We start from the raw sequence: 27,325 nt of genomic DNA on the forward strand, positions 1-27,325 counted from the left end.
AAAAAATATATATATATATTATATGGACTATGTATTTTTATAATATAATGGGTGATTTTTCCCTCCTTCCCTCCCTCCCAATCTATTGGTAAATCACTTATCAAAAAAAAGAGAGAGGAGAAGGGTGAGTGTTAGACAATGAAAATGTTTCAAATATGATTTAGTACTGGTGAATCTTGAATAATGTATTATTAAATGTGTTCCTGGTGCTAACAAAGGAACATGCAGAATTATTACATAGATTCCTTATGATAATAGTTGCTGCGTCTTTTTGTTTTTTGATGATTACGCCATAAATCGGGAGACGAATACATTAAATATTGAATGAAAATGAGATTCTGTTTTCCTTTGTCAGGATGAATTGTTTGTTTTTAAATGTGTGGATTTAAATCATCGAGATTTGTCATGTGTGTTAAATCGAAGGTCAGCAATGCTGAACGTTTCATAGAGGTCAGCAATAAAAGATTATTTCGGGTATCTGTCCGCCTTGAACGCCTGTACCGTTTGTACTGTCAGACGAACACTGAAACTGAAAGGTCACTTTTCCACACTGACACTCAGCCATTCCTTCCTGTCCAAAATAGCTCAACTCAGCTCCGTCCAGGACAGCACTGGCTGTGTAAAACATGTCCGCCTCTACAGAGATTGGCTTCTCAAACATAACAGGAAACGTAGAACTAGAACCATCCGAGAAGAAACTCGTATGGTTCTCCCCTAGAATAGAACCATTTTTCTTCAATTCAATCTTCACTTGATACTCTGCAGCACCATTACTGGAGCCATACAACCCAAAACCAACAATGAATATTCGCTTGTCCACAGAAAACTGAATGCTGTCACAACGACCTCGGTAGCGCCACTGATTACTCCGATAAGCCGAGGATTGGAAGCGTCGACATTTTTGTGGTCGGAGCCCAGTTCTTTGATGATGAATAAATGGTAGACGAGGTTTATTACGAGCTGTAAAATGCAAGAATATTTCTGTGGTTTCTTTCAAGCTGATAATGCCAGACTGTGCAGGTCCATTTGCAAAATCTTCCAGCGACATGGCAGGAAGACGTATGTAATAAATTGCTGATTTTAAAACATTTCTTTTATTCTCTGGGTTGGCTTGAAGTTCTTGCCGAATACATTCGGCTTCTGCCCACTGGCAAGCGGCATTAAATATTGATAATTCTTTAACATTTAAAGTGTCTCTAGCTAGAACTGAGCGAAGTGTTGCATGGTCAATTTCACAAAAGGAATCAGATTTGAGAGCTTCTTCAGCCTGGGCATCGATAACCTCCCAACATCGTTGTGTTAATTCCTCCTCTTCAAAAAATAATCCATGACTAAGGGAAACACATGCGTTTCGAGCGCTCAAGGTGGTACCCATGTACTGCACACAAGCTTTTGTTAAATAAGGGACCAGGTATTTCTTTGCTGCATATAAAGTAGACCAAACATTGTCAGCATTTAGCTGGATTTCATCACAATAAATATATCTGCAAAATAAAATAAAAAAGAATAAGGGGAAATAATGACATACATAGAAAAGAATAAAATGATATTCATAGAAAAAAAAAACATTCATGGAAAAAAAAAATGATATTCATGGAAAAGAATAAAAAAAATGATAATCATGGAAAAGAAAAAAATGATATTGATAGAAAGAATAAATAAATGATATTCATGAAAAGAATAAATAAATAAATGATATTCATGGAAAAGAATAAATAAATAAATGATATTCATGGAAAAGAATAAATAAATGATATTCATGAAAAGAATAAATAAATACATGATATTCATGAAAAGAATAAATAAATAAATGATATTCATGAAAAGAATAAATAAATAAATGATATTCATGGAAAAGAATAAATAAATAAATGATATTCATGGAAAGAATAAATAAATAAATGATATTCATGAAAAGAATAAATAAATGATATTCATGGAAAAGAATAAATAAATGATATTCATGGAAAGAATAAATAAAGTATATTCATAGAAAAGAATAAATAAATTATATTCATGGAAAAGAATAAATAAATTATATTCATGAAAAGAATAAATAAATGATATTCATGGAAAGAATAAATAAATGATATTCATGGAAAAGAATAAATAAAGTATATTCATGGAAAGAATAAATAAAGTATATTCATAGAAAAGAATAAATAAATGATATTCATGGAAAAGAATAAATAAATGATATTCATGGAAAAGAATAAATAAATAAATGATATTCATGGAAAAGAATAAATAAATGATATTCATGGAAAAGAATAAATAAATGATATTCATGGAAAAGAATAAATAAATGATATTCATGGAAAGAATAAATAAATGATATTCATGGAAAAGAATAAATAAATGATATTCATGGAAAAGAATAAATAAATGATATTCATGGAAAAGAATAAATAAATTATATTCATGGAAAAGAATAAATAAATTATATCTATGGAAAAGAATAAATAAATTATATCTATGGAAAAGAATAAATAAATGATATTTATGGAAAGAATAAATAAATGATATTCATGGAAAGAATAAATAAATGATATTCATGGAAAGAATAAATAAATAAATGATATTCATGGAAAAGAATAAATAAATGATATTCATGGAAAAGAATGAATAAATGATATTCATGGAAAAGAATAAATAAATGATATTCATGGAAAAGAATGAATAAATGATATTCATGGAAAAGAATAAATAAATGATATTCATGGAAAGAATAAATAAATGATATTCATGGAAAGAATAAATAAATAAATGATATTCATGGAAAAGAATAAATAAATGATATTCATGGAAAAGAATAAATAAATGATATTCATGGAAAAGAATAAATAAATGATATTCATAGAAAAGAATAAATAAATGATATTCATGGAAAAGAATAAATAAATGATATTCATGGAAAAGAATAAGTAAATGATATTCATGGAAAGAATAAATAAATGATATTCATGGAAAAGAATAAATAAATGATATTCATGGAAAGAATAAATAAATGATATTCATGGAAAGAATAAATAAATGATATTCATGGAAAAGAATAAATAAATGATATTCATGGAAAAGAATAAATAAATAAATGATATTCATGGAAAAGAATAAATAAATGATATTCATGGAAAGAATAAATAAAGTATATTCATGGAAAAGAATAAATAAATGATATTCATGGAAAAGAATAAATAAAGTATATTCATAGAAAAGAATAAATAAAGTATATTCATGGAAAAGAATAAATAAATGATATTCATGGAAAAGAATAAATAAATGATATTCATGGAAAAGAATAAATAAATTATATTCATGGAAAAGAATAAATAAATGATATTCATGGAAAAGAATACATAAATTATATTCATGGAAAAGAATAAATAAATTATATTCATGGAAAAGAATAAATATATTATATTCATGGAAAAGAATAAAAAAATTATATCTATGGAAAAGAATAAATAAATTATATCTATGGAAAAGAATAAATAAATGATATTTATGGAAAGAATAAATAAATGATATTCATGGAAAAAGAATAAGTAAATGATATTCAAGGAAAAGAATAAAAAAAATAATATTCATGGAAAAGAATTATAAATGATATTCACGGAAAAGAAAAATTAATAAAATAAAACTAATAAAATTCAAATAGACTGTAAAACAAATAATTAGGAGGGGCGGAATATTCCATAATTCTTCTTTTACTTTTGGAAAATTCCATTTCTATAGCAACTAGAATTATGGACCCTCTTGGCACAAATTCCAGTATATATTAAATATTAAATTGCTTTAACACCAATACATAGTTAAAGAAAAATAAATTGTTTTGGACAATCAAAATAATTTGAACTGCTTTTATTAATGTTGATCTATTGAGTTATTTATTTATTTATTTTTTATTGTTTATGTTTGGTTGGTTGGTTGGTTGTTTTTGTTTTACGGCATATCAACCCTTTTCGGGTTATTTAATGCCAAATCCAAAGATTTTGAAGAAAAAATTTTAAATACAATATATTTGTTGTTTTCAAGTCGGTTTCTATTTAACCCATAGTTGGGACCCTAACAGGTACTACCACTTCGGGTCAGAGTGGACCTGGGAGCAATGGTAATTAAAGGGTGGCTCTACACTCCCCAAAGCCCACAAGCTGGGGCCTCACCACTGGATATAGTTTAAAGTCATATCGAGGACCCCCATTGAGGGACTTTTACCCTCTGCAGGGGGGCAGTCGGTGTATTCTAATGCCCCACCGACAGGGCCCTGTTTATGTTTGAATTAATATTTTCAAACATGATGTAAATCAAAAATCTATGATGTCACGTCAAAGCTATAATGTTTTTGTTAATTCATTGTTTTAAGAGCTTTTTAAAAGCCTGAAGATCCCAAAGTCAATGCATATGCTTTATTATGGCGCCCTACTAGTATTCCAATGCTATTCATAATGTTTACACATTTATTCATTTAATTTTTATCACTTAGGTTTGAATTAATGTTAATCTATGACGCGACGCCAAAGCTTTAATTATTTTGTTTAGGTATGTTTTGAGTTTCATTTATAAGAAAGTCCAAAGAGCTCAGTTGCTAGAATGTCAGACTGAAGATCCAATAGTAAAAAATAAATTCCCAACAAATAAATCAGATACCATGAAGTCAAATGCTTAACACAATACAATGTTATTCTGTGTGCTGCCACATCTGGGCAGAAGCTGCTAGAAAGGACTTGGCCTGCCTTGATAGAGTTCAAAATAGACTTCGTAGCCTCGTAGGGGATGTCCTTTTCTCTTCCTTGCAATCTCTTTCTCACAGAAGAGATGTTGCGAGTTTCTGCTTTATCGTTATTTTCATGGCAAGTGTTCGTCTGAGCTCCAATCTATGGTCCCTCTTCGCCAAACTTTCACAAGAAATACTCGTCTAGCTGAAAACACTATCACTAATTTCCCCCACTCTTTATCTGTGCCTAAACCTAAATGTAGATTCCATGAACAAGAACTGCACGCCTGTGGAACTCTCTTCTATTTGCCTGCTTTCCAGCTGACTACAATTTGGTCGGCTTTAAGTCCAACATAAACAAGTTCTTGAGCCGTTCTCCTTAAGTTAACAAATTTACCAAATTTCCATTACTAACGATTACTATATTGTCCAATTGACTACTGTACACTCTTTAACCCTTATCCTCGAGTGGCCTCTGGCCTTTGATAAGTGGTGATGCCTACATAAAAAAAATTCTAGCATTGCAAAAAAATTCAAATTGTCAACATATTTCCTGGAACAATGCAAGACCATTCTTTTAGTGCTTTGAAGAATTCACAAGCATTTTTCTACACTATTTTTTGTAATTCTCTTCGTTTCTTCAGCTTTTTAGTTTATTTCCATTTGTCACCTAGAGACGATTAGATGAAGAATCGAAAACGTTTGTGATACGTATGGAATATAGATTTATCTTTTCGATTTTAACAAAAAAATGATCTTTAGAAAAATTGGAAAAGTAAAAAAGGTATAACTAATCAGAGAATGCTGTTATTTAACACATGCACACACACACATATATATATATATATATAGAGAGAGAGAGAGAGAGAGAGAGAGAAGAGAGAGAGAGAGAAGAGAGAGAGAACTTGAATGCCTACTAGACACTGTCCTCGAATATCTAAGGTCTCTCTGTACAGGAGTCTGTCAGAACAACCTGGCATGAGGATACTTTTTCTCTATAAGTAAACCCTGACCAAATATTCAAAATCACATAGTATTCGCAGCCCAAATAAGATCTCCTCACTATGGCTAACCCACATTAGCTTTTCCGAGGAATGGTGCACCTTCTCAAAGTGATGTTACCTCAAGTAATAACACGAAGCTGGATACTCCACCAGACTAGATAAATTCTAGTCCTGAAATCCAGTAAGACCAAGAGACCAAAACAAAAGATATATTACAACATATAAAAATGATTAATTGGGGAGAGGTAAATTATATTCCCAATTTCTTTACTAACTTAGAGAGATAAAGAACTTTAATGAAACATTCAAATATCTATGTATCTCATATAGAGTTCCAGGTAGTGGGCCTTGATTTCTGAGAACTTTGACTGAAGTAAAATAAAAAAATTTAAAAAATTATATTAGTTATATTTTTAGGAAAAAAAGGATTCCAGCAGAGTGCTCTATTATTATATATAAAATTCTGAAAATAAGAGCGTACTATTTATATTTTTATTTTCAGAAAGTTTAGATAAGTCATTGGTACTGTCGGTTTCAAACGTTATAATAGGGACCGTTTTGATATCCATATCAAGCTCTCTTCAGCCAATACTCATCTGTTTTTGTATATATATATATATATATATATATATATATATATATATATATATATATATATATATATATATATATATATATATATATGTCGTTTTGTGACTGTGTGTGTGAGTTCATTCCTATGGATTCAGAAACGGCTGGTCTAATTTTTTTTTAAATTTCACACAAATGTACTTTATGCCCATGGCAATGTTCTTAGATAAGAATCGATTATTGAAAAATCCAATTAAAGAAGGAAGAGTCCGGTTTTGATCAAAGTTAACACCCTTATACAATTTAACATCACAAGTGAGTTTGAGAAGTTTTATCACTGCACAAGCAAAAAGGCCCAAAGGATAAAATCCAAAGTAGGGTCTTTGATATGACAGGGGCACGTTCAAAATGAATGCTCTGTTTAGAGCACAGCTGAACCATGATACTTGACTTTTGCATTTTTAACTTTAATTCAAGCCATTATGTGAAATAATTTTATAAAATCAACCGTAAGTTCTCTACAGTCCAATGTAGACTACAATCTATTGTGGACTGAATCATTGTGGAGAGGCATGTGGAGCCTTCTCTCAGTGTATTGTGATAGGTTCCTGACTAGAGCAGGCAATCAATCGATCAGATTGAAAAATAATCAATTTCACTGATTTCAATGACAATAAAAGTATTGGAAGTGTGGAACATTTGTTGATCTTAATTCAATCCTGAGCAATGTCAAGTCTCCCTGCTAGTATATATATATATATATATATATATATATATATATATATATAGAGAGAGAGAGAGAGAGAGAGAGAGAGAGAGAAAATAAAAAGGAACAAACCGTATTATGTGTTCATCAACGTTTCGTCTTTATTTCGAGACTTCCTCTGGATGAATGAGATTAAGAAACAAAAAATACCAGTACAAAATATTTGAAAATGTTTCATGTGCACAGTGTGACGCAGTTCTATTTCAGAGAAACGGAAAAAAGACGTTGGAAATTCAAAAAGGAGGGGGAGGGCTGGCGCTGTTAAAGAGAAGAAATTTTAGTGACGTCATATAGTCGCTAATGTAATTTTAAAACTATGAACGCAAGTTAATATTCTTATTGGGGAAAAAGATATATCTGTTGAAATTCAAATATAAGTTTGTAACTGAAATAAAATGAGTGTTTTTTATGTAATTTATTGATTGAGATTATGTGTTAATTATTACAGGGGGTGTTTGAATGGTGTGAGAAAGTTAACCTGTGTCTACAGTTAAATAATGTTCTTTTAATAAAAGTTTACTTATTAATGACGCTATGTTATAGAAACCTCCACGTTGTTTAATAGTGCACTAATAATAAGTAAACTTTTTCCCAATAAGAATATTAACTTGCGTTCATAGTTTTAAAATTACATTAGCGACTATATGACGTCACTAAAATTTCTTCTCTTTAACAGCGCCAGCCCTCCCCCTCCTTTTTGAATTTCCAACGTCTTTTTTCCGTTTCTCTGAAATAGAACTGCGTCACACTGCACGTGAAACATTTTCAAATATTTTGTACTGGTATTTTTGTTTCTTAATCTCATTCATCCAGAGGAAGTCTCAAAATAAAGACGAAATGTTGATGAACACATAATACGGTTTGTTCCTTTTTATTTTCTCTATTTTGTCGGAATACTATTTCCATCATTCATATATATATATGATTTTTCAGAATATGAGAGATTGTATATAATAAATACCACAGCCAAACAACGTCGCAGCCCACAAGAGCCATGACAGTCAAAGAACCGGAAGTCCAAGACTCGAGTTTCGCCCTCATTTGGGCTCATCAGTTAGACACATCCAAACTCAGGATTCAAAACCCGAGCCTCTTGCTATTAACCAACACAGATCAAGCAAACCACGCCGAAATCCGACTGTTAAATGAACCTACTACGTCTCAACAAGGGGCGGTTTGCTTGATCTGTGTTGGTTAATAGAAATTCTTGTGTGCAGGGCGTTTGCTCAGTTGGTAGAGTGCTTGCCTTGCATGCAAGAGGCTCGGGTTTCGAATCCTGAGTTCGGATGTGTCTAACTGATGAACCCAAATGAGGGCGAAACTCGAATCTTGGACTTCCGGTTCTTTGACTGTCATGGCTCTTGTGGGCTGCAACGCTATTTGGCTGTGGAATTTATTATATATATATAAAATTATAAAACTCAAATGACCTTGTAACGAGTGTTGTAACACAACATCCGGTTTACTTCTGGTTGCACATGCATACATAAACATAAAGCCATAACGTAATACAAAAATGAACAATGTAAAAAAAAAAAAAAAAAGCAGAAAGTATTAGCAATTGTTTATTTGGATAATTTAAATGCAAAAAAAAAAAATTGGGATGCTGAAAATGTACATAGTAAACAATACGTTTTATTCTAGCATTGATTATTTATTTGTAACGCAAATTAAAAAAAAAACATATTTACAAATAAATAATCAACGCAACAATAAAACGTATTGTTTTACTGTGTATGTTTTCAGCATCCCAATTGTTTTTTTTTTGCGTTTAAATTAAAAGATATACCAAAATTTGAATTTAACTTTAAGTATTATGGTATCTGTTCAGTGCACATTTACCTATAAGTATGGCAAACCACTTATAATTCAGTAAATGTAAATTTTTTTTTTTCAAAAATAATCAATTATAATAAACAGAACGACTCATAGACATTTAGCTATATTCTTTTTTCATTTTAATATACTTTCATGGAAATGTTTCTGTAATGTCACAAAAAACTATTTTCTTTACGTCGCAAGTGTCACGCTCATACATTAATTTCATAGCTAATATACTGACCCAATGGGTCATGGGTAGTCTAGTACATTATATATATATATATATATATTTATTAGCGTTGGGATGAGTAATTGGAATGAGAAAAAAAAGAACTTTTGGTCATATTGGAATTGGTATCGGATTTGGAAAAATTTATGCTAATTTTCTGATGCCAAAAACGATTCTTCTAATTGTCTCCTTTTATTTTTTTTTAAAACAAAATCTTCTACTGCTAGTAGTAACAATAAAAAATAAATATGTATAATTTTTAACTACCAGTAAAACTAAAATATATGGATCATCCCCATGACTATATTTTTACGCTTAAGAAAATATCTGCACATTTAACGCGTGTTTTGATGGTAATCGTGAAAAATAGCAACTCTGTAGTTATATATTTAGAGATTTATACAAAATCGGAATCAGTCATTGTATTGGAATCATCACACCACTAAATAATATATTTATATATGTTAGTGACCTGGCAAGGCCACAGGGGAAATAACCAAGCAAAAAAAAAATCCTAAGCAAAATTTATCCTAAAGTAGCAAAACTAAAGCTGGCTTGCCAGGATACTATATGCATACAAATTTAGGCAAATTTGGGCATATTTTATTGGTTTAGAAAATATAGGTTCTTTTTACCAATTGTCATAAACGTTTAACCATAGAATAGTATTATAATCTTCAAAAAGCCTGCAAATTTTCATGTTTCATCCCATAGAACCAAACATATGAGCATTTAAATATTCAGTTTGGCTATAAGTATATATATATATATATATATATATATATATATATAAAATTTTTATTTATTTATTATTTTTAAAACAGTTTTACTATTTTAAAAATAATAAATAAATAAAAATGTTATATATGTCCAAATTAAAAAGGTCGACTTTTTAAGTAAATAAAAAAAATGAGCTCCGAGGCGGAGCCAATATTAACCGTATGTATCGCTTGAAAAAACAAAAAAACAAAAACAAAAAAAAACAATAACAATATATATATATATATATATATATATATATATATATATATATATATATATATATATATGTATTGATAGTTATAGATAGAGAGAACGATAACATGTACCACCTTTTTGGCAATTTTATAAGTTCCAAATCTCAGTGACTATTGATCAGAATTTAACAAATGAAGCTAATGATCTGAATTGTGTAGTGGGCTATGTGACATTTGCCGCACATTAAGGGGATTATTCATCATCTAGAGCCTATTCTTGGCACAATTACCAAATAAACACCATCATTAAAAAAAAATAACAGAGCCCCCCCCCCCCCCCCAGGTGGCTATAGTAGTGTTCAGTTTACACTAATTTAGTATAGAAAAGTGATCCCCCACTTTTAAAACTATAATTTATTCATGCCTTGGAAACTATTCTCTTCCTAGAATATTAAACATAATTTTCATTTTCAGCACCCTCAAAAACCTATAATAGTGGTAATTTTAAAGGATTTTTTGTGAGTGAAAAGATACTGCACCTTTACTAATATTTCAATCATAGTCATTTGTTGTCCTAGTTTTGCATATGAATTACAAAATATCTGATATTTCCCCAAAACCCATGGCCTTAACAGAGGGGAAACTAAAATTTGCTGCTATGGTTTTAAATGATTTGAAATAACAGCAAAGGGAGACTTGATTCCAAATATTTCTCATATGTTATATCTCCCCTCTTTGGTTTTCATACATAAAGTAAATTTCAGTGTATAAAGATTATTTGATACTGGAGGCATTCATAGTTGTACTCTATTTACAAAAGAGGAGAGATATAATATATGAGAAATATTTGGAATCAAGTCTCCCCTTGCTCTTATTTCAGATCATTTGAAACCATAGCTGCTAGTTTTTGTCTCCCCTCCAAGTTTTGGGGAATGGCATCTGTGTGTCTCAAGGGACAATGAAGTTCTGCACCTCAGATTAGTTCATTGTCAAATTGCATTGTCTGCTGTAACTGTGCAGAGCCTACCTGGATCAACATGCTCTATTGAAAATGTCGCAGATGTGGGTGTTGTCTGGTTGCAAGAGGTCTGTTGCAGCCCTTTATCATCTATTTTTTCCCCTCTCTTCCTCCATTGCTGGTGTCATCTCCTTTTGGAGCATGCCTCCGCAGCACTTTTTCCGTGACTGTGGCCTTCAACCACAGACTTCCAGCCTGTTGGGTTGATGCACAGCCACTGAGATATAGCCGGTTGCTGTGGTTGATGCCACCTCATGTCTTGTTTGCTGACATCCTTGTAGAGTAGGAGAAACCTTCCTGCTAGCCTGGGGCAAGTTGTATAGAATATCCTTTGTGACCCCCCCCCCTCCCCATTGTCCATTTGCCTGACATGGCCAAACTATTGGAAACATCATTGAGCAAGGAGAGCAAACATGCTCAGAATTCCCACTTGATCGAGGCCACTCCTATTAAACATGTACGGAAGATCTCAGGTAACTGTTGATTTTACATTTAAATGTTTTTTTTTTTTTTTTTTTTTTTTTTTTACGACATACTGATCCTGTTAGATCATTTAATGCCTTAAAAGATTATTTATTGTAGGTCCTTATGTGTAGGTTATTTGCAGTAGTATTCGGTTGGATTGGTTTCTTTATTTCTTCTTTAATTTTTTTTTTTTTAATACATAATGGTATTTCAGGTGGGTAAAGAAATTTTTGTTTTTTAAATTGTATTTTAAAGTTTTGTGACTTTCAAAAAATGGTGCTTGTTCAAAGAGAGTCGACAGATTGATTTTTTTTTTCTTCAAATATGTCCTTTTAAGCAAAACCAATATTACATACCGAATTGTCATGTCGAAAATAGTAGTATATCCAAAAATTATGAAAATTCATCAAGTAGATCAACTGCTATTGTGTTTTTAGTAAAATAAATGTCTTTTGATATCACTACATGTTGGAGGTTATTACGGTGTAATCTAAAATAGGCTTTCTGAGTTATGCCCCCTGTTTTTGCAATCTTCAAACTCTACTCTAAAACATATCTGAAAAATGCAATGTTCCCCAATTTTCCGTAAAAATTACTTTTAACTATAAATAACTTTCTACCAGATAAATTTTAATGATTTTTGGATATATTACTATTTTCGACATAATTAAATAAGTAATATCGTTTTTGCTTAAAAGTCATATTAAAAAAAATTCGATCTATTACCTCTCTTTGAACAAGCAACCCCTAAAAAATCCTCATCCTCAGATGGCTCTTAAGCCTTTATAAGTGGTAACTCATTAGTAAGTTTTTTTTTTTTAAACAGTTATAACTTATCGAAGCTAAAAGTAAAAAAATAAATCAATTAACACAAATTCCAACCATTCACTTTATATAATTAACAAGTGAAGCTTGCATGGTCCCCCGTGAGTGCAGTGAACCAGGCATAAAAAAAATGACTAAATTCAGCATTTGCTCCTCCCCCTCCCATTTAGCCCCAAAAGTCCCCAGGGGACGTCAAATCCTGGTGAAAATGAACAAACAGTGCAGTTTTAGGCCTCAACATATGTAAATTTGAGTTCTGCACCATGCAAAAAAAGAAATGACTAAGTTCATTTATCCCACACCCACTCCCTCCCATTTAACCACAAAAGTCCCCAAGCCCTTAACACATTTAAATTTGAAAAACCGTCCTCTCATGACGAGTTTGCTTCTATGCATGCATCATACGAAGTCGGAACACGATTTACTTTAAATATTTGAAAAAGCGACACAATTTTGGCGACGTCATCTTAGCTCAGTTGCTTAGAGTGCGGTCTCATTATCTTTTTGGGTTCGAATCGTGGTGTGAGATGTCTTTTTTTTTCTTCGATTTTTTAAATTTTAATATTGAAGCAGGGTTATTCAAGCCATTTTTCACGTGTTTTTTTTTGGAGGGTTTTTATTTTTCAGATTTTTTAACGTTCGTTTTTCTGTTTCGCGTTTTCTTTTTTTGTTTTTCTCATTTTTACATTTAACATCATTCGTTTGCCTTACGTTAGTTTTTTTTACATCGCTTATTCTTATGTTTTGATTACCCACCACCTCCCCACCGCCCGACCACACACACCTCGAAACACCCGGGCAACGTCGGGTATCTCCCGCTAGTCTATATATATATATAAAAGCGAAAATGTATGTATGTATGTTTGTGTGTATGTTTGGATGTCTGCTAAAAACTTTCGACAGGCGCAACGAAAATTCTCAAACTCGGTATCACATCGAAGCTCCATCCTTTGCTTGAAAAATTGGCCAAAAACGTTAACTTTTTCACCACGAAATTTACAATTTTTGACAGGGGGGGGGGTCAACAAAAACGGTCCTCTCGTGACAATGACCAATTCTACGCATGCGTCAGATGACGTCGTGACCTGATTTACTTTAAATAGTTGAAAAATCGAACAAACTTCATGTACGTCGCTTTAGGTCAGTTGGTTAAGGCCTTGGTTCATTATCTAAACGTTTTGGGTTTGAATCGTGGTGTGAGATGGGTTTTTTTTTTTTTCCGTTTTTTAAATTTTAATATCGAAACAGGCTTATTTAAGCCATTTTTCACGTGTTCGTTTTTCTGTTTTCATCGTTCGTTTGCCTTATGTTAGTTTTTTTTGTGTTTTTTTCCCCCCGCTTAGTGTTAACGTTGTTTTCTTTTTTTACTTCACTTATAACAAACAAACCTACATCGTCGTCGTAACGCTTGACGACTTCCGGCCGCGCACCTTCTTTCACTAACTCATTCTGGCTGGCCGAGTTTATTTTCAAACTTCGCCTCAGGGGTTCGGGTTCGATCCCCCCCCCCAGGTTCTTTTTTATTTAACACCAAATACACCTCCAAACACCCGGGCATCGCCAGGTACCCCCCCGCTAGTTATATATAAAGGAAAGATGTATGTCTACTAAAAACTTTCATCAGCCACATCTGACAAGTCAAAACCGGCACCATCTGAAAGAGCAATACCTCGGATGAATAATATGTGAAAAAAGATTAATTCTGTGGTGGTTAAATGGACCATTTTTTGGAAGAGGGGGAGGGGTCACTTTTTGCAGCGTGTTTTTCACAAGTCATGCACGTGTAACAAACGTTATTTTGCAGATTGATGACGTGATAAGTCGTTGTGATCTGATGGGCAAAAGCGTTTTCTGGTAACTTTTTTCCCTTCTTTCCTTCTTTCGTGTTTCAGGTTCGATCCTGCCTACCGTGGCTAATTTTTTCTTATTTATTTTTTTGCAGTTGCACGGGCACTTGCTGCTATTTTGATTAAAAGAAAAGCTGTTTTGATTAATTTATTTATTATTTTTTTAGAGGGGGGAATTCCAGCACACGGGCAACAAAAGTGCTTCTCTTCGTATCCCTTCTGCTGGAATAGGTGGGGTGGGGGTGGGGTTGTCACCTACTTCTATTTTTGAACGATTCTGTTCTTTTATTTTTGCAATTTTTGTCAGGGTATTGATAAAAGTGCTCAATATCCTTAGTATAGCAGGTGTGTCCAAATCAAACTTTGTGTTCACCGGGCAATGCCGGGTATACATGCTAGTTCCCTTATAATACGGAGTGCTTAGCAAAAGGGCATCAAGTACCATTTTTAAAAAGTTTTTAGTCTGACGTGGCTGAGTATTGAACTTCAGTCCACTGGCCCATTAGTGAACATGAACACACCATAATGCTAAGTGAGCCAATGAAATTTGATTTTGAAAGTATTAGACACCAATTGAGCAAGAACCCAACATTTTAATTCCTTCAGAAAATTTTAAATGTTTGTGAGGGTGTTTACAAGGAGTACAACCACCCACCTTGAAAATTTGAACAGTTCAGATTTGTATGAAATTTTAACCATAGGTTCCATTGTCATAATCCATTTGATACTCTTATTTCCTTTAGTCAGGTGTGGGATGGGCTGGGTGGTTGGGGCTGATGAACGGAGGTCAGACAAAATTTAAATTTCTTTTAAGTATTTTAAAGGGTTGCTGGAGAGAAGAGAAGAGGGATCATAAAGGACATATAACTACCTCTCTGCAAACCCTTTGAAAATTGAAAATATTTACAATTCGAATTAAATTTTAACCATTCTTATAATTGCTGAAGGTTCCATGTATTTAATTTTTGATGAAGCAATCCTGGCTCAATCAAGCATTTTCTAGGAGAATGAATTTAGAATAGAAAACGACTAACAAGGAAAGAGTTTTTTTTTTTTTTTTTTTTTTTTTTTTTACATAGGCATCAACACTTATCAAGGCAAAGAGACCACTCGAGGATAGGGGTTAAAAAGTGTACAGTAGAAATTGGACAATATAGTAATCGTTAGTAATGGAAATTCGGTAAATTTTTTAACTTATATGGAACGGCTCATCAAGAACTTGTTTATGTTAGACTTGAAGACAACCATATTGTAGTCAGCTGGAAAAACAGGAAAACGGAAAACAATTCCATAGGCGTGCAGTTCTAAGAAAGAAGCTTTGTTCATGGAATCTACGTTTAGGTTTAGGCACAGATAAAGAGTAGGGGAAATTATTGATAGTGTTTTCTGCTAGACGGGTGTTTCTTGTGAAAGTTTGGCGAGGGGGGGGAACCATAGATTGGAGCTCAGTCGAGCACTTTCCATGAAAATAACGATAAAGCAGAGACAAACTCGCAACATCTCTTCTGTGAGAAAGAGGATGCAGGGAAGAAAAAAGGTCATCTCCTACGAGGCTACAAAGTCTATTTTGAACTCTATTAAGTCAGGATAAGTCCTTTCTAGCAGCATCTGCCCAGATGTGGCAACAGTACTCCATCCTTGGGCGTATCTGGCTCTTATATAGATAGAGAATTGCATCAGCAGTGAAGAGATCAACAGATTTTGGTTTGGTTGGGTTTTTTTTACGGCATATCAACCCTTTTCGGGTTATTTAATGCTGAATCCAGTCATTTTGGAACTAGTATTTATGTTGCATTCAGTTATTTTGTAGAAGGTTTTTATTCTTCAAGCTTTTTGTATCTTCAATTGCTAGTTTGTAGTGTTTGGTTTGGTTGTTTTATAGTGGATTATATCGTTTTTTTGTTCCCTGCCTCGCAGAACATGAATGAGTTTTACAATGGGAGAGGAAAAAGGGTTACAGTATTAATATATGGTACATTTTAAGTTAGGAAACCAGTCAGGAAGTGAGGGATGTATAAAGAGAAAGGGCAAATGAGAAGAAAGAAAAGGGGGGAAAAGGTGGGTTGTTGTTTTTGCTTTTGCAGAACACAATTAAGTTTTGCAAAAGGAAGTAGAAAAATAGCATTACAAGTTGATTTTTTCTTTTTAGATAATTGTTATTTTATCAACTTGCATGAAAAGAGCTATGTAAAAGATGCTTAAAACCATTTGAATTATGCAAATACCTTAAAAAATTATGAGAATTTTAAGTACCAAAAGTTAGGCTTTTCCGTGGACATTTTTCTTTAGAAAAAATGGGCTAAATTACAGATACTCAACATTTCAAGAAATTCAGTAATTTCACCACCATTTATTTATTTTCCAAGCTATTCTCATAAAACTTGGCACTCTTATGTAAAATTGCGTGCTCTTTCTGATTATGCAGTCAAATTTGATGTATCTCTTTACCATAAGCCATGAATGATAAATTCAGATGTACAAATTTATATATTTTGGGGGGGTCATGGTATCATATAGTGAGTGTCTATTCATGAACAAAACTAAGTATTATATTGGTATTTAAAGATAGCTTTATTGAGAGTAAGTATTTATCTGCCTCCTCACCAAAGGAGAGCTTAATCTGAGGTGTAGCCATTGAATGCCTAAAGAGCATTCATGGCCGGAATTTACCACTCCCCTCAAAGAAAAGAAAAAATTGAGTAGATATGAATTATCTCAGAAATAAATCGAAGAAAATTTTTCATATAGATTTTGGATTTCTGTAAAAGATGGAAATTCCCATAATCGACCAGAACTTATGCATTTTGGGACCAGTCCAATTTTCAATTTTGTAAATCCTCTCTATCTGGCCCAAAATATACCCTCTACTTTCTGAGATGCAATTATAAATCGTACTCTACATGAATCCTCGATGTAGCTTTCATAGTACCAGGATACCATGAATCCTGATAAGCAACAACTATATATTCACCAGTTGATGGTAATTTTCGTAATTTCTATTGTTGTTTTACTGAAAATTCAACTATGTAGACAAAGAAATAAAACAGTAATTTTTTACCTTGTTTCCACTTTAACATTTAAAATGTTTACTTTTATAGGTTTTAGGGTATGCTGAAAACGAATATCGCATTTAAATTTTCTGCAAATAAGTAGTTTTCTGGATATTAAGCAATGTCATTTCTTATGTTATCGCTGGTGGCCATCTTGGTAAGCACGAGCGTGCAATCACAACCTCGAGAAACTATGAGCAAATGCGTGTACCAAGATGGCCGGCAGCAATAATATAAGAAATGACATTGCTTAATACTGGAAAGCTACTTATTTGCAGAAAATTTAAATGTGATATTCGTTTTCAGCATATTCGAAAACCTTAGGAGGTAGTCATTTTAAAAAAAAATGTTAAGATGGAAACAAGGTAAAAATTTACAAAATGCATCACAATGATATTCTTTATCGAACCGCCTAATTATTATTATTATTATTATTATTATTATTATTTAGATATCCTCAGTTAAAAAGAAAACAGGTTTGTTTTACAGATTTGAAAAAAATGGTCTTGACAATGAGTTAAAAAAAAAAAAAAAAAAAAATTATACAAAATACTATTAGAAACCCACCCAATAAATGTAACGAGGACATTTATTGGTTGGGTTTCTAACATTATTTTCTATAATTTTAAGTCATTGTCAAGATTTCAAAGACATGAGATATCATGTGGTTATTTTTCTTGTGTAACGCTCGACACTAATTTTCGAAATAAACAAAAGTTTTACATTAAATACACTAAAAACTTATCCAACTAGGTAGAAGAGTAACTTATCTTGCCTTTGGTAACATTTATTTGGGTGCTTATACACTTATGTTACAGTCCTCGATATGACCTTAAACTATATCCAATGGTAAGGCCCCAGCTTGCGGGCTTTGGGGAGTGTGGAGCCACCCTTTAATTGACATTGCTCCCAGGTCCACTCTGACCCGGAGTGGTAGTAACTGTTAGGGTCCCAACTATGGGTTAAATAGAAACCGACTTGAAAACAAATATATTCTATTAAAAAATTTTTCTTCCGAATCTTTGGATTCGGCATTAAATAACCTGAAAAGGGTCGATATGCCGTAAAACAAAAACAACCAACCAAACTTATGTTACCGTGCTATTTTTTCAAATAGTATTTTCAATTTAAATTCTCGTTTCATAATATCTTTTTTCTAATTTATTTATTGCTAGCATATAGCACCTTGTGGGCACAAGATGAACTGCAAGGAACTGAGGCAGCTGATTCCCAAACATGCAGCACACAGACCCATCAGTGCTCTGGTGCACCTAAAACAACCCCCCAGCTATAGGCAAATAGCTCTACTGCCTTGTAGATGCGTTGGGAAAAGCAAAGGCTAAGGGAGTATACCCTGTCAAAAATCTGGCTTGGAGTTCTGATAGGCAGATGGTGAAGCTCTGCAACACCTTTCTGGCAATACCTGTAGCTATGCTGGCACTGACTAAATTGGCTTGCATTTCCGTCAGACTCTCTCTGCACACCAAGAGGAGGACCCTACTAAGCAAACATAGGTTTTCTTATCACTCACTCAGACCTGCATCTGGAGAGGTCACTCCAGCTTCGTTGTAAGCATAAAAACAACACAGACTGTATAGCCACAGCAGATGCTGCACTGCACCAGACTAGGTGAGATCGCCATTGTCTCATGAGACAGAAAGTTATCATCATCATCATCATCATCATCACTTTTCTTTTCAATATATTTTGTCTTGACTAAATACCAAGTTTTGTCTTTCTTCTGAACCCTTACTAGTCCACAATACTTAAGTAAAATAATTCGGTGCTTATCGAGAATTAAACCTATTTTCAAAATAAAAAAAAAAAAAAAAAAAAAAACAGAAACATGTTTGAAGCACTTTTATAATGTATATACCTGTCACGGAACAAAGATGTCATATTCCAAAAATTATGTAAATTGGTCAAGTAGATTTTGTTTTTTTTTCACTAAGAAGATTAAATTTTATAAGGAAGCGATACATTATGTTTTGATCCGTCATCTATAATATAAATCTCACCTGTCTGTTTAAATGTATGTATGTATGTATGTTTGTATATCTAAAACTTTTGACAGAAGTGACAGATTTTTACGAGATCATTATCATTTTGAAGCTCGACTCTTCAAATGACAAATATAAAAAATTGGCTAAAAACATAAATTCCTTTATCCTCAACTGGGCACTTTTCTACAAGGAGGGGCTGTCTTTTTTGCCAATATTTTCAAAAGTGATTTCCTCTTTTCGATTGACTAGTCTTAATTTAAACCTTCCCCACTTCCGGTTTGGCGATGGACGCAATGGCAAAAACGTCACTTTTTTTTTTGGCATGTTCTTTACCTCCTTCGCGGTACGGGTTTGAGCCTGCCTGCCTACCTACTACCACTTTTTCTTTGTTCAACACACACCCTAAACAACCGGGCATAAATCTCAAACATTCGTTTGTTCATGTTTTTGTATTTTCATATGTCTGCTTAAAAGTTATGTCAGCTGCATTGGACCGGGTCAAAACCGGTACCATCTGAAAGAGCAATCCCTCGGGCACATAATATGTGGAAATTAGAAGAAAAAGATTAATTCTGTGGTAGTTAACTGAACCTTTTCATGCAAGAGGGAGGGTCACTTTTCGCGATTACAAGCCATGTACACATGGCAAATTGAAAGTATGATTAAAAATGTTATTTTGTGAGGTCATGATGTCATAAGTTGTCGTGGTCTGGTGGGCAAAAGCGTTTGCCAGAAATGTTTTTCTTTTCTTTTCCTCTTATGTGTTTCAGGTTTGAGCCTGCTTGCCATGGCTAATTTTTTCTTTTTCTTTTTTTTGCAGTTGTACAGGCACTCGCTGCTATTTCGATTGAAAAAAAGTTTTGATTCATTTAATTTTTTCTACTTCTTCCGTTCTTTTATGGGGGTTGCTCAATATAGCAGCTGCGTCCAAACAGAACTTCATGTCCACCCGGGCAACATCAGGTATCCGCGCTAGTGTTTTATAAATAAGGGGGAAACAATTCAAACTCTCAAGATCCAAATCAGTTTTGTAATGGCTACAATTACTTAGTAAAAAAAAAATGATTTTGTATATAAAAATAAAATAAAATAAAATGTGACCAATTTATATGATTTTTGGAATATGACATCTTTGTTCCGTGATGGGTGCGTAAATCACAAAGATTTTTCTGTAATTTAGTTTTTTAAAATAAGTTTGATTCTAAATAAGCACTAATAATATTTATAATCCTGGTTAAAAAAAATTACAAATACGAAAAAGTAAAAATAATAAAGACAAATCATAGTTACCGCAGTAGATTTAAGAATGCATCCGGTTGTATATCCGTAATGTGTATTTCATTGGAACTATTTTGATCCGCCATGGCTCCGTAAAACATGGCAAAAAACACGGAACTTGCAGTTGCCAACACGTACTTGTGCGCACATATCGTAGTCGAACCGACCACAAAGCGTACGTCTGACATCAAAGGATTATTGAACATAACAGCATTTCGTGCCCTCACTGTAGTCATGGACGCTTGCCAGTTAACCTCTTGGCTGGCTTTTGAGGTAGGTAATGTCTTTGGGGAGGAAGCCCTGTCCTTCCAATTAGAACTTGTGTTCACCTCGGATTGTGTCTTTGAAGATTTTGGTGGATTCTTCTGATGTACATAGTTCTGTGGCACTTCTTGATTAACTTCTTCATCTTTTATTTGTTTTATCGGTGTGCACTGCTTTCCCTCAGACATGGTGGTCGCCTTGGCCATCAACTCTGAAATAATCGTTTTAAAAATGTTAATGCAAATATATATATATATATTATATGAGGGGATCAAAGATCAAATTGAAGGATTCTTTAAATGGAAACTTATCAAGATGATAAAAAGCTCAACATGCATAGTAGAGCTCAGATACAAGAGGAAAAAATATCGACAATACTAAAATATATACTAGATATAATTATGCATTCAACAAGGAAGATACATAAATGGGAATAGATGTTATCAATGCTCTTTATGCCAGGGCATTTCAAAGTCTAATGCTTCTCATCAGAAGGGTGCAAGGTAAACAAAAAGAATATGACATTAAGCAATAGGCACATGAGGGATGAAATATCAGGATCCCTTCCATAATATAAATCTCACCTGTCTGTTTAAATGTATGTATGTTTTTATGTCTGCCTAAAATTTTCGACAGAGGCAACGGATTTTCATGAGACTGGTATCGTTTTGAAGTTTGACTCTTGGGATGACAAATATCGATAAATTGGCTAAAAACATCAATTCTTTTACCTTCAACTGGGTACTTCTCTACAAGGAAGGTCGCTTTTTCCGACAATATTTTCGAAAGTCATCCCTCTAAACACCCAGGGAATGCCAGGCACCCACACTAGTATACAATAAAATCAGGGTATTCAAACTACAGACAGCAAAAGATCGATAGAAATTTAGTAAAAGACGAATCATTTAATGAGTTAATTGCAAGTTGTGGCTAATTAGAGCAATTCAAATGGGAGTTTTTTTTCTTTAAACATAATGCAATCCTAAAACCGAGGAATATTTTAGCATATACTTTTGTGTGATTATGATTAAAAGAGGGGAAATCAGTACATAACCGATGTGTCTGCATTTTCCAACTATAAAATTAGATATGGTTTAATTCAGAGATTTTCAACCAGGGGTAAATTTAATTCTAACATAGTGCAATCCCAAAACTGAGGAATATTTGAGCATATATTTTTGTATGATTAAGATTAAAATATATAGTAAAAAAAACAAAAAAACTTAGGAAAACAAACGTTGATTAATTCAGCTTAGTATTTTATTTAGACAAAAAAAGAAGGTACAATTATAATGATGTTTATCTACAAATTTCAAATAGTTAAACAATTTATACTGTTTGTGTCAATACAGATTAAGAGTCTACTTATTGTATTTATTTGCTTCCCCACCAAAGCAAATCAGGCACAAGGCCGCTTTTAATGTTGGGTAAAAACCAGCTCCCCTAAAAGTAGGCAAAAAGGGGGCACTCTGGTTACCAAAAATAATAATTGTCCCAAGATTTCCCCTCCATTGACTGGTACAAATTATCTTAAGTGCAGCATCTGCAGAACAGATACTACATTTTGATCCTGGCCCGAAGGCCAACAACAAGATTAAAAGTCTACTTATTGCCTTAGGCATGAAGCCCTAATGCAGAGATTCTCAACGAGGGGTAAATTTACCCCTACGGTGTAAAAAAAAATATATACTCGGGGGAGGGGTAATTGAAGTACCTGATAATTTAACAATAATTTTCTTTCCAGATTGTGTCATGTCTAGGAAATGTAATACAAATTAATTTCATAATTTTCTATTTAGAAAACGTTTGATTTTCTTTATTTTTTTGGAGATACAAATGTATCGTACTATTTTTTTATAGAAAAACTAAAGTCCTAAACAATAAAAAAGGTTCTTTTTGATCTTCTTGTTTTTCTGTTACTTTATGATGCCTATGAATTTGTTTTAATTTTTTTGTACAGGAGTAGAGATAAATGGAGAAATATATAAAACCGATGGGGGAGGGGGTCAGTGGATGTAGGAAAGGTTAAGAACGGCTGCCTTAATGGTTTTTCTAGGAGGGAGTGTCATACAATTTTTCAATATTAACCCCAGATACCACATTCACTCTATGGGTTACCAACCTACTTGTATAATTCCCAATTTTTTTTTTTTTTTTTTTTACATAGGCATCAGCACTTATCAAGGCCAAGAGACCACTTGTGGATAAGGGTTAAGAGTGTACAGTAGTCAATTGGACAATATTGCAATAGTCAGTAATGGAAATTCGGTAAATTTGTTAACTTAAGTGAAACGGCTCATCAAGAACTTGTTTACGTTGGACTTGAAGACAACAATATTGTAGTCAGCTGGAAAGCAGGAAAACAGAAGACAATTCCACAGGCATGCAGTTCTAAGAAAAAAGCTTTGTTCATGGAATCTACATTTAGGTTTAGGCACAGATAAAGAGTAGGGGAAATTATTGATAGTGTTTTCTGCTAGACGAGTGTTTCTTGTGAAAGTTTGGCGAGGGGGGACCATAGATTGAAGCTCAGTCGAGCACTTGCCATGAAAATAATGATACATCAGAGACAAACTCGCAACATCTCTTCGGTGAAATAGAGGTTCCAGCGAAGAGAAAAGGACATCTCCAATGAGGCTATGAAGTCTATTTTGAACTCTATCAAGGCAGGACAAGTCCTTTCTAGCAGCTCCTGCCCAAATGTGGCAACAGTACTCCATCCTTGGATGTACCTGGCTCTTATATAGATAGAGAATAGCATCAGCAGTGAGATATCTACTGGATCAATAGAAGGATCCCATCATTTTTCCAGCAGCCACAGATTTGATGTACGTGTATCATTTAAGATCAGGAGTAAAGGTCAAACCCAGAAGCTTATCAAAACATGAGGCCTCCCCAAGACAAGAGCCATTTAATTCAATTGATGCCAGATGGGGATCAGAACATTGATGATGTAAAGATAGAAGCTTGGTTTTAGATGCATTAAAAGTAACCATCCACTCCTTTCCCCATTGTACCACATGCTCAAGATCAGAGGAAAGAGAATCAGAGAGAACTTGGTCGTTTACGGTCTTAGATATGCTACCATAGATGGTAGTGTCATCAACATAAATGTCTAGGAATGATGTAAGGATGTGATTTGGAAGATCATTAATGTAGATCAGGAAAAGAGTTGGGCCCAGGATGGAACCCTAAGGGACTCCAGCATTAATACTGTGAGCTTCTGATTTTTGCCCATCAACCACTACTCTTATGAACCTATCAGAGAGAAATGATTTAATAATTGAGAAGACATTTCCAGCTATATCATAGCTGGAGATCTTGTGAAGTAAACCTTTATGCCATACTCTATTAAAGGCCTTTGATATGTCAAGAGCAATTGCCCTAGAAAGGTTGCCTCAGTCTAGCAATTTGCTAATCCTATGAAATATAACTGTAAGCACATCTGCTGTAGATCTAGCAGAACGGAAACCATATTGTGTGTCACTAAGAAGGTTATTTTTGTTGAGATGGTTGATTACTTCTCTATTTAACACAGATTCCAGCAACTTACTCATGACGCACAGGAGACTTATTGGCCTGTACAGAGGGAGATGAGCGATCACCTGAATTCTTAAATACAGGGCATACTGATGAGATTTTCCAGGGTGATGGGAAGCAATTCTCCTTAAGACAACATTTAAACAGTTTTGTAAGTATGGGTGCTAGTTCTGGTTGAAGCTTTTTGAGTACTAAAATCAGAATACCGTCAGGACTGGTTGCTTTACTGGAATCAAGGTTTTTGATTAGCTTGGCAACATCACATACAGATATTTGCTTTAAAAATATTTTATTTACAAGCAAGTGTTTGTGAAAAATTTATAAGAACATGATAGAACATTACATTTATGCACGATTGGTGACATTTATTAGGCCAGTTTCTACTAGTATTTTGTTTAATTTTCGGTTTTAGAGCGATTATCGTGACTTCCCAGATAACCATCTCATATTAAGCATTTTTCCCCCCTTGTTCTAGCCAAACATCCGGCACTACTTGTGTTCCAAAGGCAATAAACTTTAAAATAAGTTAAGACACAAAAAATTTATCCTGGGTAGGTAGAAGAGTAATTTATCTTGCACTTGGTAACATTTATTTGTTGTATATCTAAAGTTTTTGACCACTTTTCCGTTTTCTTGATTATACTACAAAATGGCCAAAAGAACAATTATATTTTTGTCAACAATGAATTAACATTTATGTAATAAAAAAAAATTATAATAAATTTAACTTTTTTTTTTTTTAAATACAAAACTGGTGATTTATTTACGATTTTCACAAAATAATTTAGTTATTTTTATTTTTTTAGAGCAACGGTTCCTCCGAGAAAGACGATGTTTCTTTGATTAAGGAATACTCAGTACACTACACTACACTACTAAACCAAAGAATCATCATAAGTGGAGTATTATGGTTAATCTGTAAGCACCTCCTAATTCTTGCGTAAAATCGCCAACGTTTTACGCAGTGTTAGCGACGTCATCATTTTGTGTCTAATTTAAAAGTGTGTATAATTTTTACGGATGTCCGAAAGACACTACATTGAATAAGAGAAGCAACATTTATTTATTTATTTTGCTATTGTTTGTGTTTATTTTATTAATTAGAGGCCTCCGTACATGATTTTTTTTAACCTGTGATCCTAATGTAGATATGAACCAGTGGAACCACAATACTTATATTCCTATACTTTTATTCTAGTGATTTAGTTTCGTCAAATTAAAGGCTTCTAAATCACATTCGAATTTGTCACGGAGAAGATAATATTTGTGTGTGTGTGTGTGTGTGCGTGTGATGATCCATGTGTTTATTCTGTTCGAAATGTTTCTGAATGGAACGCATTCTACAGAAATCCTAACTGGCAAGAATTTTCCCTTGTCAATGGATATTGAATGCGACATATTCATATTATATTTCTTTGTCTGTTCCACTTTTCCGGAAACTACTGGACAATTTGGTTGAAATTTTGTATGGACCTTCGTGATAATGTGCATCAAACTAAGTATTATGGTATCCTTACGATGCACAATTAGAGATAAGTATTTAATGAAAAAAAAAAAATGTACAAATTTAACCATGTTCAAACAACAATTTGGCATAAATCACTCATTCTAAGTCAACAGGCTTTGACTTTTCCCACTTTTTAACATGCTAAAAAAAGGGTCTAGTATATATATTTTGATTTTGACAAATTTCGAATCTCGATATATTTAGCCACGCTGATGAGTTGTACAACGACAAACCACATATAACTACTGGCAAATAAATATATGAGTATTTATACTATAAATAAATGACCATATACTTCGATGTTTCAAACAAATTACAATTCTTGTATGCGATTTTTTTTTGTGTGTGTGATCGGTGGGGGTGGGGTGGATACTTGTGCAGAAATAATGCGATTTAGAAACACATTTTTAGCATGGGGAGGACGTTTTGTAACTATTCTGTACTTTCACCTAACAATTGATTAAACAAAAGGTACCGTTCAAAATTGAAAATCCCATCTAAAAAAAAAAAAAAAATAATAAAATAAAAATAGTACGGTCCGTATTATTCTGCATAAGTAACTCCGCTGGGAATTCGAAAGTGGTTTTGGAGCCTTCAAACTGGCGAATAGAAAGCAGCGAGTTGATTATGGTTCAGAGGCAGAGTATTTCCCTGGAGAGCCAGCCACTGATCTAAATAAGAAACCCACTTCGCAAAATAAAAACAACTGCAAGCGACTTCCTTTTCCTCTCGACTTAATAAACATTAAACAACAACAGAAGATCTTAGATCCTTTATAAGAAATCATTTACTTTTTTGTTTGTTTGTTTAGTTTAAATCGCACAAATAAATAACAGAATTTATATGGTTCCTGCAAATTCAGTAACCCATTCAGAAACTAAAGTACAAAATCAAACCAATAAAAAAACTCATTATTTTTACTTTTTCGTTTCTGTATTCATAAATAATGAGTACTTCTTTTTCGAATGAAGAATGTTCTAAATTTAGTTTTTTTCTTCTTTTTTTCTTTAAACAAAAATAAAACAAATTACACAGAAATCAACAAGTATGCAAATATAATTTAAACGCAACTAATTGTAACGCTTATTTTATAAGTAAAATTAGAAGAAAAAAAATCGGTGAGGTTTTTAACTGTTACATATCACCAGTGTGTAGTGTGTCTGTGTGTTCGTGCATAACAAGAAGTGTACGTTACGACATAGAAACAAAGATGGTACATATATATGTACATAAAAAAATGAACAAGGCCACAAAAGAAGGGTCAAGCAATTTCAGTTCTCAAGTTGTGTGTCATTTTGTTTTTTTTTTTACCTCTGAAATATTTGGTGGCTATTGCGATTCGTTCGAAAGGCGTACAACCACAGAGTGACAGGAAAATAGGTGTTGAGCGCCTTTCACGGCGAGAGAGCAATCCCATCATGCACCACTGCAGCTCCTGCTGCTGGCTTCGGTGTTTACGAACCAAGGG

General features: G+C 33.2%; 1 protein-coding gene across 1 annotated transcript; it reads right to left on the reverse strand.

The window, feature by feature from the left end:
- Positions 1-159: 159 nt before the first annotated feature.
- Positions 160-27,325, reverse strand: LOC145268285 (BTB/POZ domain-containing protein 6-B-like). Its single transcript, XM_080123691.1, has 3 exons — positions 27,169-27,325; positions 20,559-21,021; positions 160-1,484 (listed from the first exon to the last, which is right to left on the reverse strand). Exons 1-3 carry the CDS (start codon positions 27,275-27,277, stop codon positions 452-454), a joined length of 1,605 nt encoding a protein of 534 aa, XP_079979817.1. The 5' UTR covers positions 27,278-27,325; the 3' UTR covers positions 160-451.

Source organism: Euprymna scolopes, chromosome 43, assembly GCF_053919585.1.
Source record: "Euprymna scolopes isolate OS-2025 chromosome 43, ASM5391958v1, whole genome shotgun sequence".
NCBI lineage: Eukaryota > Metazoa > Mollusca > Cephalopoda > Sepiida > Sepiolidae > Euprymna > Euprymna scolopes.